Source organism: Mchenga conophoros, linkage group LG9, assembly GCF_057382185.1.
Source record: "Mchenga conophoros isolate Kocher_MC1m ecotype Shallow Benthic linkage group LG9, M_conophoros_male_GT1.1, whole genome shotgun sequence".
NCBI classification, from domain to species: Eukaryota; Metazoa; Chordata; class Actinopteri; order Cichliformes; family Cichlidae; genus Mchenga; species Mchenga conophoros.
In genome coordinates this window covers 32967728-32981392 of record NC_140534.1, presented here as the reverse complement: position 1 = coordinate 32981392, position 13665 = coordinate 32967728, and the positions used below count along the sequence as shown (strand labels likewise).

The 13665-nt window shown below is 40.3% G+C and overlaps 1 protein-coding gene across 1 annotated transcript; it reads right to left on the bottom strand.

Moving 5' to 3' along the window:
* Positions 1–7668: 7668 nt before the first annotated feature.
* LOC146567686 (uncharacterized) lies at positions 7669–9531 on the bottom strand. The gene is made up of 2 exons (XM_085285866.1): positions 9442–9531; positions 7669–8908 (listed from the first exon to the last, which is right to left on the bottom strand). Exons 1-2 carry the CDS (start codon positions 9529–9531, stop codon positions 8192–8194), a joined length of 807 nt encoding a protein of 268 aa, XP_085141992.1. The 3' UTR covers positions 7669–8191.
* Positions 9532–13665: the final 4134 nt, after the last annotated feature.

The window sequence follows — 13665 nt, the reverse complement described above, 5'->3', positions numbered from 1 at the left end:
ATGACATTTTTAACGGAATCAGTAGAATCTAGAAAGCATAAAGAAAGGCAATGGCAGAGACTTCCACAGCCTTGGGAACAGTACCTGAAAAGCCCGATCACTACGTGTTTTGAAACAAGTATGTGGGACAAATAGTTACCCCTGACCTGCAGACCTAAGTGCTCAGGATGAAGAACTAGGTTTCAACAGGTCAGAGCTTCACAATGCGGAGCTCTAAAAGTTACAACAATTTATTTTTAAATCCTAAAATTTACTGTCAACCAAAGAAGAGAAGCCAATACTGGAGTAACTGGTGACCTGTTGTTTGTGCCAGTTCAATGTCTTGCCGCAGCGTTCTGTACCGTCTGAAGGCGATCCCGTGCTGATTTGTTGAGACAAGTGAAAAGACCGCTACAATAATCCAAACAAGAAGAAATAAAAGCATGAATTATTATCTCAAGCTCTGCCTTAGACACCAGTAGTATGAGTTTAGAAATGTTGTTTAGAATGAGTCAAGAGACATTGAACTGTCAAATATATTACCTAATTTTCTAAGACTCGACTGAAATAAAGGGTCTGAAAATCTGAACCTGATTTCAGGGAGGTCTCAGGTTCAGCTTGTGGACTTTTATAACAGGCAGGTGCTGAGGAAGGCAACCTCTGTCTTGTTGTGTTCAGATCATCCTCTCTTTAATGATTTTCAACTGCTTCCATCAGGACGTCGTTATAAAGTGCCTGCAATGAAGACAGAGAGACATAGATTGTCTTTTGTACCTACTGCTATTATCTAAGGAGCTTGGAAAGAAAAGCGTCTGGACTTCTTTAAGTTGCTTGAAGACGTTTCACCTCTCATTCGAGAAGCTTCTTCAGTTCTAAGGGTCAATGGTGGGGAGTCCCAGATTTAAACCCAGTGGGAGTTTCCCCCCAAAGAGGGACAAAGGACCCCCTGATGATCCTCTACCTAATCACATGAGCCAAGGTGTGAAAGCGGGTGTGGGTCACAATCAGCCAGGGTTTTGGGTGAGCTCATTGTGAAACCTGGCCCCACCCTATCATGTGATTTCCTGAGGTCAGATGGCCCAGGATGTGAGTGGGCGTTAAGGCTCTCAAAACTGGATTATAGATGGCAGACAGTTGGTGTCGTAAACCCCCGCCTCTGTTCAAAGATGGTCGCTCACAGTGGACATAGATGGCTTCTTTCACTCCTCTTTCAAACCATCTGTCCTCTCTGTCCAAAATGTGAACATTGGCATCCTCGAAAGAGTGTCCTTTATCCTTTAGATGCAGACGAACTGCTGAGTCTTGTCCTGTGGAGGTGGCTCTTCTATGTTGTGCCATGCGCTTGTGGAGTGGCTGTTTGGTCTCTCCGATGTAGAGGTCTGGGCATTCCTCGCTGCACTGTACAGCATACACCACATTATTAAGTTTGTGTTTAGGAGTTTTGTCTTTCGGGTGAACCAGTTTCTGTCTGAGCGTGTTGCTCGGTCTGAAGTACACTGGGATGTCGTGCTTGGAGAAAACTCTCCTGAGTTTCTCTGATACACCGGAGAAACTCAGGAGAGTTTTCATCATTGACCAAAGCTTAATTTCTGAGAGCATGTGATCAGGAGCAATAATAAAGCAATCAGTTTCTGTTTTATCTGTATTTAACTGGATGAAAATGTCATTTGTCCCTCTTTGGGGGGTTACTCTCTCTTGGATGAGAGGTGAAACATCCTCAAGCAACTTAAAGAAGTCCAGACACTTTTCTTTCCAAGCTTCTTAGACTACGATGACCTGGATGACTGAGAACCTTCACAGACATATTTGATATTGATTCAACAACAGCTTCTCTAAAATTGCTGGGAACTCAGCCGGTATGGAGAGAAGTATTATTCATTGCCAGAATATAGGGGCCAATAGGGTCAAACAGTGTCCAGTATGTTGGCTGATAGAATTTTTTGCATTTGAAAATAAAAGTTGGCTGATTGTAACACCATTACAAGACGTGGTGTTAATTATTCTTTTTTAATTAAGCACAGTCAGAAACATCAAGTTATTCCTAATACTGTATACTTGCAATGAATAAATTGTCAGGACATAGTAATGATAAGTAAGTTTTACTCAGTTTTATGGAGGCAACAGGTTAGCATAGTTTCTTTGAGTTCTGGGAAATAATTAGATTTTACAGTTTAATAGGAATTAATTATGTTGTGAGAGTTCCCAGCTTCTTACAAAGGAACGGTGATGTTGCTGTGGGACTTGAACAAACATGACAGAAAGTTGGATACTGATGTGGAAAAACCCGTATCACTTGCTCTATTCCACCCAAAATGTTTTCACTGACAGATGAGAAGAACAAACATTCAGGATGTTTTGCTGTGACGACAACATGTTTTTTAAAGAGGTGTCATGAGGACAACAAAAGGAATTTCTCTGTAGACATTTTAATTAACACAACTGTCATTGTCTGTTTTCAGCTGATGATTATCTTGTTCTCTCGGACTGTTTCTGTTTCACTTCAGGATTATTTATAATAGACTGTGTTTATTTACCTTAAATAATGTTTAAACTACATACAATCTTTGTCTATAAACACAGCACCTACTTAAACTATGGACTCCAATCAGCAGATTTCAAATGTTGATAAAGAGTGATTACAGTATTTCTGAAACATTTAGGCACATTTACAGAGATTGTTTGTAAACATCTCAAAATTCTAAACACAAAGTAAAAAGAGTTACAATTTTTTTCAAACCCCCTCACATTTCTTGCAAAACAATACTCAAAAACACGTTTTCTCTTCTAAAAACTCACATTTGTTGCACAATTGTGTTTAATATCATCCTCGCTGTGGCACACGGTGGAGTGAAACACTGAAATGTGTCTAAATGTGCGAAAACTGCCAAACTCACTTTTTGTGGACAGCTGAAACCGCAGTTTACAACAACTTGTTAACAGGCGACCCACCCACGGCACAATGCTAATGCTAAGAAGAACGAACACCAAGTGACAGCGAGGTTCAAGTTCATTGCATCTCCAACACACATTTGCTGTTCTTAAAGGAAGTTTGAGACTTTCTCCTGCACTTACATTTGGATCAATTAAATCCATGACTATCACTCAGGCAGTAATGCCTGCACTGGAAACAAGCCATACTTAAAATATTCCAACACACCAAGCTTCTGTGGTTGAATGTAAAACAAATGTGTTCTTTGATATAGAGACTGCACATTTAGCTTAACAGTAAATACATTTTATATTGATTATATAAGTAATGTGGGGATAGGTTAATCGGAAACACTAAATTCCCCATAGGTGTGAATGTGGAAGTAAATGTGAGTGGAAATGGTTGCCCGTGTCTCTGTGTTAGCCCTGCGACACACTGGCAGCCTGTGCAGGGTGTACTCTGCCGCTCACCCTATGACAGCCTGGATGTGCTCCAGCACCCCTGAAAAGGATACGTGGAAGCGAATGGATGGATGAATGGATATAATTAATGCACCTTCAAAACAAATTTGTGGAAATCCTAAACTTAGTTTACGAATAATTAAATCTTTGTTTCATTGTAAGATCATAAAAATCGTGGTAACATAACAACACAATTGTTTGTTGTTCAGCAGAACAGTGTAAGTAGTAGTATGTAAAATGTGTTTATATAGCAAGATTCAGAGATTAAAATCACAAAGTGTTTCACAATAAAACCAGAAATATTAATACCAATATTATAAAACAACAACAATAAAGACATTAAAAGCTTGTTTGTATAAAAATGTCTTTTGCTGCTTTTTTGTCACGGCTGCCGGGGTGAGCTGTGTGGTGTTGGAGGAAAAGGACCCAACATGCAGGCAATAGACTGATGATATCAGTGACGTTTATTTACAAGTGGCGGAGTGACAGAACAGGCAATGAGTCATGACAAACAACTGAAGAAACCTAAACTGGGCAAATTAAGAGATGATTATCTTGTTCTCTCGGACTGTTTCTGTTTCACTTCAGGATTATTTATAATAGACTGTGTTTATTTACCTTAAATAATGTTTAAACTACATACAATCTTTGTCTATAAACACAGCACCTACTTAAACTATGGACTCCAATCAGCTGATTCCAAATGAGTGATTAACAGTGATTACAGTATTTCTGAAACATTTAGACACATGTCCAGAGTATTTAAAAGTAGAATGCAGAAACTCACATTTGTGCTGCAGTTGTGTTTAATATCTGCCTCACTGTGGCAAGCTTTATGAATCACAAGAAAATTACACTGAAAGTCTATGATTAGCTTTGAAAATTGTGTTTAAATGTGCGAAAACTTCAAACTCTTTTTTGTTGACAGCTGAATTAATGACACAGTCACAATTTAGAAGAATACATGAAGCGGTCTCAATATCATAAAATGCTCACTTTTTTCCAGCTTAATTTAAAATAAAAATAAACTTTCCTTTTTCATTACATATGAGCTAATATATTTTAAACTTTTCAGGTTCACTTTAATGATTGTAATTTATAGCCCATAAAAATCAATTTAGGCACATGTGGCGGTCTTTTATAGTTGTAATTGTTTGTAAACATTTGAACCCACATCATTATTTGGTTTTGGATGATGCTTATGTTATTCTTTGCTCCACTTATACGTTGTGTTTTTAAATCACTCTTTTACTTCAGATTTGTCTAAATATTCTTTTTATGGACTCTGAATATGTTTTACCTGCTCTTGTGAGTCTTGAAAGTAAAACCCGAAGTAATAAACCAACCAGTGTTAGTTTGAAACAATGCCATGTAAGTGCTATCAGCTACATTATTTCCCACCTCCACAGGACAAGACTCAGCTGTCCATCTGCATCTAAAGGACAAAGGTCACTCTTTCGAGGATGCCAATGTTCACATTTTGGACAGAGAGTGATCGCTATTCTGGCTTGCAAATGGTGAAAACATGTCACAGTCTTAGCTGCAAATCAGAAATGTTGGTAAATTTAAAAAAGGAGTTTAAACTTCAGGTTTGGCATAGACACAGACTTTATTAATGCCACACTTGGGAAATTCACGTTACACATGATTTAGCTCACCTGCTAAATCCCCAGAGCAATAACCACATCAGCATCATTAGCCTGAGTGTTGATCGTCCAGGTGAGTGAGTGGAGTTGAGTGTGTGTGTGTGTGATCAGAGGTGAAGCTGCTAAGTCTCATCAACAACATCTATAGAAACAAACATCAACAACCAGGAAGAGTCTAAAAACACTGAATATGAAACAGACCATTTACCATACCCAACACTGAGCTCCTGCACAGTCAGATGGAGTGAAACATAATGTCCCAGTGGTGTTCTGTTGGATTTAGCAGGTGAGCGTTGTTGCCAGTCAAAACCTTTTTGGAAACTCTTTACAAGTATCAATGTAATTATTTGTTTTACAAACAAATGTATTGGTTTATATTTGGAAACCCGTTACATCAAATAAAACTTTCAGGAAAAGCATTGCAAGAATCAATCGCGTTATTTGTTTTACCCCGTTCAAATCTATTGGTTTCATTACGTCAAATGAAATAATTTTGGAACCTTTTGGGATTTACTTACCTGGATGATTAAGCACACATCAAGACATTATTTTATTAATATCTTAAAAATAATAGCAGCACAAATGTTTGACATCGATTTTCTTTGATTTGGGTAATGTGGGGGGGCTGGTTGACATTTTGACCTTTACATTTTCGTTCATATCTTTAATACAGAAGCAGCACAAACGACAATTTTAGCAGCAAAAACCAGTACAAACATAGCACAGTTGAATGATACCAGTTTTGTTTGATTCCATTAATGTGGGGGGGCTGGTTGACTTCTGATGACCTCCAGAATTTTTATTAATATCTTTAAAATGATAGGAGCACAAACAAAAACTTTTGCAGGACAAACGTTTGATACCACTTTTGTTGGATTTGAGGAAGGTGGGGGTGCCAACTTCACTCACATCTGATCACTCGATCTGAGAGCGCAAGCCAGCGGCAGTCAGAGCGCAAACAGGAAGCGGGTTTACGATCCTTTCAAAGTCAAAGACACCGTTATGAAAGTGAACCCAGGGCGGAAGTGCCTAAATTCATATTCACTAAATTGCAAAAACAGTCGGCTCAAAGCGCTTTATACTGTAAGATGTAGATTTTATCAATTTAAGATTTGAGAAACTGTTTTCTTCCAGCACATGAATATTAATTTAAACACAACAAACATCAGCACAATGCACAGTATAATGTAAGGTAAGACTGAAATATGTTTAATAAGTCAACAAAGTAGAAGCAGAGCCGAAAATGTCTTTGTAAATGCAATAAAATAATAAATAAATCAAGCAAAATAAAGACGGCATGACACTGAGTGGTTCGGTACAACAGTGCCATCCATCCATCTTCTTCCACTTATCTGGGTCCGCATCACTGTGGCCGCTGCACCAATCCGTCTGTCGAGCTCCCGCTCCCTTCTCCCGTCACTCGTGAACTAGACCCTGAGATACTTAAACTCCTCCACTTGGGGCAGGAACTCGTCCCTGACCCGGAGTGGGCAAGCCACCCTTTTCCAGCTGAGGACCATGGCCTCAGATTTGGGGGTGTTGATCCTCATTCCCGCTGCTTCACACTTGGCTGCAAACTGCTCCAGTGCGAGCTTGAGGCCATCCGTGAAAAGCAGAGATGAGATTCTGAGACCACCAAAGTGAAAGCCTTGCGCCACTTGGCTGCACCTCGAAATTCTGTCCATAAAATTTGTGAACAGAATCAGTGACAAAGGGCAGCCCTGGCGGAGCCCATCACCCACACGGAACGAGTCCAACTTACTGCCGGCTATGCGGACCAAGCTCTTGGAAAGGTTGTATGTGGATTGAATGGCCCGTAGCAATGATTTAAAAGGGTAAATGTAAAGATGTAAGCGCAGATTCTGTGATTGTCCTGCTTTTGGTTTGCTTTGTGCAGGATATCAAACCGTGGCTTCTTCAGGTTTCACCTGCAGTGAGCACTCTTATTAAGCAAATGCCTCCCCCTGCTGGCTGATGAAGGTACAAACAGTTTAAAGGAAATGATCTTGTAACACACTTTCAAGTAAATTTAATTAATTTGATACCTCGTTAAAGGCCGTCTTAAAGCTAAAAATTGTTTCACTTTACTTTAAACAAGTTAAATAACCATGGGGACAAGTTATTATAGTTAATAAAGCAAACTAGAAACTGAAAATCTAAAAATAAAAGTGAGAATATAATAAGAGCAGACTAAAATCTAACTCACATTATTGCATAATTTCAAAACCAGGAATTTAAAGGTAAATGTGTCTAGCTGTTTAGTTTCTGCCAGATTTGTAGAACAGATTCAAACACAGATTAAAGACACTTTAATGTTTGTTTCCCTTTATTTAAACTCAGACTAGGATTTTGAAATCACTGTCATTGCACAAAGTGCAAAGTTTAAAAGCAAGAAGTCACTGTAAAATAACATAAAAAAGCATACAAAAGCATCACGGAATTTTAAAACAGCACTCATAAAACACACAGAATAAAGAAAATATATGCAGCTGCAATATTGGAGGTTTCAGAATCACAGGAAAATGTGTTCTTCACTCATCGCAGAAAGATAAAAAAAAATGACTTTGGCACCATTAAAGAAACACATTTTACAGACTTTTAAAGATACTTGCAAAAAAAAAACCATTGTTTAAAATTTTAAGTATCTTATCTTCTATGAATTAATGTACAAGTGACAGGGTTAAACTCTGAAACTGGTCGTAATGTGCATTGTTTTTATTTACTTTTCCTATTCATTTTTTTATATTCTTAGAAAACAAAACATAACTAAAAATAGATGCATCGCACAAAAGCATGTTTAAAATTCTAATTGAAGTAGTAACCACACATTTGTTTTTTTAAATCAATGTTAATGCACAGTACTGTGTTCACACTGGCCAATTTGCCCTTTTTATGTTATAGAAATTTTGCTTAAAAATATCTGATGTCTTCAGTTTTTACCCACAATGTAGAAAGTAGTAAAACTAAAGAAATACCATTAAATGAGACTGTCAAAACTATTGACTGACAGTATATATTTAAAGTGTTTTATCAGATACTTTTAAGACCAACATACTGTTTTTGGATTTTTCCCAGCCCTTTCCCTGCTGACCCTATATATACACACACAAACCTACAGGTAATTGCTTCACTTTCTCCCCACGAGTTCTGCAAAAACAAAGTCACAGAATATCTGTTCAGTTTAAACCGAGATGCCCGCAAAAAATTTTGTCAAGCTCACGGAGAAAGTTAATAAACTCTGAACTGGCAGCATCACCTTTCTTCCTCACAGTGTCGATAACAAAACGAGCCTTTTCCCTTTTGTCTTGCTTCGCATCTGCTGCCTCCCTCTCTGCATCAGTTATCACCTTTTTCTCCAGCAGTTTGTCGATCAGGCTGTTGAGATTAGGTTCCGATATCCCTTCAATGAAGCAGCTTCGTGTGTTTAAAAGCCTCTCAGAAGGAGGATGATTCAAAGTTCCCACTGTAGGGGAGAAAAGACACAATTTTCTTTCCCAAACACAGGTGGAGCTGCTCTTGTCTTTCAGACTGAGGTTAACATCTGTGAGGATTCTTCCTAAAGACACAAGGAATGTCGTAAAGTAACTGTCGTAGTACTCATCATCAAAATCAGCTTCATTTGGTTCAACTGTAATCAGATCATCCTCAGGAACAGTGGACAGAGTGTAAACCTGCTTTGGATGCAGTTTGCAGTGAGGAGATGTATCTATGTACCTCTCATCCCCAATTAGTTTCCTCCTGGTGCGCTGTACATCACGGATCACGATGTTCCTTGGAAGCAACAACACACTGAGCTTAGAGCTGAGATCAGGCTCAACTGGGGGTTTGTAGAAGAGCAGAACCAAAGCTTGGACTGGTTCACAGGGAGAGTTTTCATCCCTGACTTCATAATACTGTGTGTCACGATTTCTTCACTCTCAGGACTTGCAGTGCTGCTACCTGCTGCTGATTCGTCAACAAAAGAGGTCACAGAAAAGGAGCAGGGAGGAGGATATTTAGAGTGACTTGATTTTGGATTTTGGAGCTGATTAAATTTCAGCCCATCACCTGGAGTGTTAGAAAGGAAGCTTCCTGTTATTTCTGTCTGTGTTTGCTTGTGTTTAACACGAGGAATTGACTGATCTTGATCAAACATCGGTTCTGAAAGTAAGTGTTTTGCCTTTTTTGTTTCACTTTCCTTGTGTTTACCATGAGGGAGTAAATCAGAGCCTGTTTTTGTCTTTTTTCTTTTCTTTCCCTTCATTTCATACTGTTGTGGAACATCGTTTCTTGACAAATTAGTTAGTTCAGCCATTTCTCTTCTATTCCATGCTGGATTGTTAGACTGGTTGCTGTCATGTATCAGGGCCTTACAAGACTCACAAATGGCCAAACTGTTTTCTTTTCCTTTAGTGCTCTCACTCCCAGCCCAAGTTTTCCTCCTTACATTTGTGTTTAATGGTATATCCATTTTTCCTGTACCACTGTGTTTCATCTTGTCTCGGTTTTCACTGACTACTGTCAGAATTTCTCTCATGACCTTTTTGGCTCTTGTAGTTTTCACCTGCTGGAAACAGAATAAAAAACAAAAACAAAAAAATTACAATTAAAACCCTTATAAAATAATCAGTGCTCCATGATTTCAAATAGTCCCTTAGCGTGCATCTTAATATTACAGTGGTAAATGTTTCATTAACTGTAATCTTAAAAGAAATACACATCAATCTAAATCTGACACAATACTACAGCAATGTGACAGTTACAGCTGAAAGTCTGAATGGCATGTGCTGTCTTTACACTGCTTAAACTGCAAGCCTCATATGCATTCTTCAAAGAAAACTATCTAACTGGTTCTTGTATTTCCACAGCACAAGCCAGTTGTCAGTTTTTAAATGCAGATTTCCTCTGGTGATGACCTGTTTATGTGAATGAAGAGGAACAGTTTTGCTGTTAAATTTTCCTTTTGTGTTTGTATATTAGTTTCAAGCTGTTTATTTAGCATAAAATATATTTGTACATTTGTATTTTAAGGTGCATTTTGGCATATACCGTATTTTCACGACCATAAGGCGCACTTAAAAGTCTTAGATTTTCTTCAAAAAGTGCGGCGCGCCCTATAGCGCAGTGCGCCCTGTGTGTTGTAAGGAGGACGTAGTAGAGAACACCATGAGAACGTTAAAGGGTGAAGTGTGGGCGTTGATCGTATATACCGGGACAATCGCACATACCTGTATAAAAGGACAGGTATGGGCATTATGCAGGACATCGTTGTTTTAACAACCCTGAAAATGGCAAAGAGACACGCTTATGAAGCACAGTTTAAACTGAAGGCCATCAGCTACGCGGAGGAACATGGAAATCGAGCAGCGGCGAGAGAATTTAAGATTAACGAATCGATGGTTCGCAAATGGAGGAAGCTGGAAAACAAGCTCCGGCAGGTCAAGAAAACGCAGCTGAGTTTCCGCGGACATAAGGCGAGGTGGCCCGAGTTGGAGGAAAGACTCGAGCGGTGGATCATCGAGCAAAGAGCGAGCGGGAGAAGCGTTTCGACGGTCACCATTCGGCTAAAAGCAGTTTCACTAGCTGAAGAGATGAACATTGAACATTTCCAAGGAGGTCCGTCTTGGTGCTTTCGTTTTATGAAACGGTGCCATTTTTCCATCCGGACCAGGACTACGATAGCGCAGCAACTTCCAGCGGATTATAAGCTGGCCATCTTCCGCTCCTACTGCAGCAAACACATCGGCGACAAAAACATCCAGCCCAGCCACATCACAAACATGGACGAGGTCCCGCTCACTTTTGACATCCCGGTGAGTCACACTGTGGAGAAGAAGGGGACCAGCACGGTAGCGATACGCACAACGGGGTATGAAAAGTCTTCTTTTACTGTTGTGCTTGGCTGCCATGCTAATGGACAGAAACTGCCGCCTATGGTGATTTTTAAGCGAAAGACTTTGCCTAAAGAGAAGTTTCCAGCAGGAATCATCATTAAGGCAAATGAAAAGGGCTGGATGGATGAGGAAATGATGAAAGACTGGCTGAGGGAGGTGTATGTAAGGAGACCAGGTGGTTTTTTCCACGCATCACCATCGCTGTTGATCTGTGACTCTATGCGTGCCCATCTCACAGCCGATGTGAAAAAACTTGTGAAGCAAATGAACTGTGAGCTTGCTGTCATTCCGGGAGGCCTGACAAAGGAACTCCAGCCGCTGGACATCGGTGTGAATCGCCTGTTCAAAGTAAGGCTGCGAGCGGCCTGGGAGCGATGGATGACCGATGGAGACCACAGTTTCACCAAGAGTGGAAGGCAGCGCCGGGCGAGTTACGCCACAATTTGCCAATGGATTGTAGATGCTTGGGCTAACATGTCTGCTGGCACTGTTGTTCGAGCTTTCGCAAAAGCCGGCATCGTTTCCGAGGAGCCGCACGGCACGGAAAGTGACTCTGACAGTGAAGACAGTGAACCTGGCATGTTTGATGGAGATTTAGCGCAGCTGTTCAATTCAGACACAGAGGATGAGGACTTCGATGGGTTTGATTGATGATAAAAATGTGAGTACCAAACTTTGTTTTGCTCCTGCTTTATTTTTAAATACGCACACTTGTATGCTTGTGTGTTGTTGATGATGACGATTATTGGTAATAAAAATGTGAGTACCAAACTCAGTTTTGCTCCTGCTTTATTTTTAAATATGCACACTTGTATGCTTGTGTGTTGTTGATGATGACAATTACCGGCAATAGAAATCTGAGTAAGGTACCGAATTCAGGTTTGCTCCCGCTTTATTTTTAAATACGCACACGGTACTTGTATGCGCCCTATGATCCAGTGCGCCTTATGTGTGTGTTAAATACAGTAAGGGCACACATAACTGAGACTGCGCCTTTTAGCACAGTGCGTCTTATGGTCGTGAAAATACGGTATTTTTGAGAAATACTATAAAAGTCAGAGAAACCTTCAAAACTCTAGCATGACAGATATTAAACTTACATGGAGAAAAATCTGTACTGTAGCTATTTCAAGGACTGGGCGATATGACTCAAAATTCATATCTCAATATTCTTAAGCTGGATGGTGATTAGGGCTGCCACAAACGATTATTTTGATGGTCGACTAGTCACCGATTATTTTTGCGATTAGTCGACTAATCAGATTTGCACCAGCATGCATCTGATCTTATATAACTATCATTAGCTTACAGCTAATGCTAAGCTAAGTCAAAGGAGCTTGCAAAGAAAAGCGTCTGGACTTCTTTAAGTTGCTTGAAGACGTTTCACCTCTCATCCGAGAAGCTTCTTCAGTTCTAAGGTCAAATGGTGGAGAGTCCCAGATATAAACCTAGTGGGAGTGACCCCCCACAGAGGGACAAAAGGACCCCCTGATGATCCTCTAATCGCCTGAGCCAAGGTGTGAAACTGGGTGTGGGTCCCAATCAGCCAGAGTTTCGGGTGTGTTCATTGTGAAACCTGGCCCCACCTTGTCATGCGAATTCCTGAGGTCACATGGCCCAGGATGGGAGTGGGCGTTAAGGCGTCTGGGAAGGGATCTCAAAACTGGATTATAGATGGCAGACATCCCAGTGTATTTCAGACCCAGCAACACGCTCAGACAGAAACTGGTTCACCCGAAAGACAAAACGCCAAAACACAAACTTAACAACGTGGTGTATGCTGTACAGTGCAGCGAGGAATGCCCAGACCTCTACATTGGAGAGACCAAACAGCCACTTCACAAGCGCATGGCACAACACAGAAGAGCCACCTCCACAGGACAAGACTCAGCAGTCCATCTGCATCTTAAGGATAAAGGACACTCTTTTGAGGATGCCAATGTTCACATTTTGGACAGAGAGGACAGATGGTTTGAAAGAGGAGTGAAAGAAGCCATCTATGTCCACTGTGAGCGACCATCTTTGAACAGAGGCGGGGGTTTACGACACCAACTCTCTGCTATCTATAATCCAGTTTTGAGATCCCTTCCCAGACGCCTTAACGCCCACTCACATCCTGGGCCATCTGACCTCAGGAATTCGCATGACAAGGTGGGGCCAGGTTTCACAATGAACTCACACGAAACTCTGGCTGATTGGGACCCACACCCAATTTCACACCTTGGCTCAGGTGATTAGAGGATCATAAGGGGGTCCTTTTGTCCCTCTGTGGGGGGTCACTCCCACTAGGTTTATATCTGGGACTCTCCACCATTTGACCTTAGAACTGAAGAAGCTTCTCGGATGAGAGGTGAAACATCTTCAAGTAACTTAAAGAAGTCCAGACGCTTTTCTTTGCAAGCTCCTTTGACTACGATGACCTGGATGACTGAGAACCTTCACAGACATAATGCTAAGCTAAGCGTGGCAGCCCTAATTGAGATATATATCATATATCGCCATGTATTTTTAAAGCCATGAAGTAAGAATAAAAAAAGAGAGTTCGAAGTCAAAGCTGTGTCCCAGATCTCACACAGGCACTTCTATTAACATTCAGCATAGATGTACATGAAAAAATTACTCAAAAATAAATTATCAGCATGTATTAAATAATAATGCTCCATAAATAAAATAAAACAATGTTGTTTTTGTGCATAACAAAAATCTCAAAATGTAAACTAAAAACACGCTGAACATAATAACAAAGACAGATTTCGCAGCTGTTCTGCGCAGGGCCC

Excerpts from the sequence above, each read along its gene's own strand:
- LOC146567686 (XM_085285866.1), bottom strand. The coding sequence starts at position 9,531 with ATGAGAGAAATTCTGACAGTAGTCAGTGAAAACCGAGACAAGATGAAA. Across the intron at positions 8,909-9,441 it reads ATATACCATTAAACACAAAT|TATTATGAAGTCAGGGATGA; the intron begins GTAAGGAGGAAA and ends CGTGACACACAG.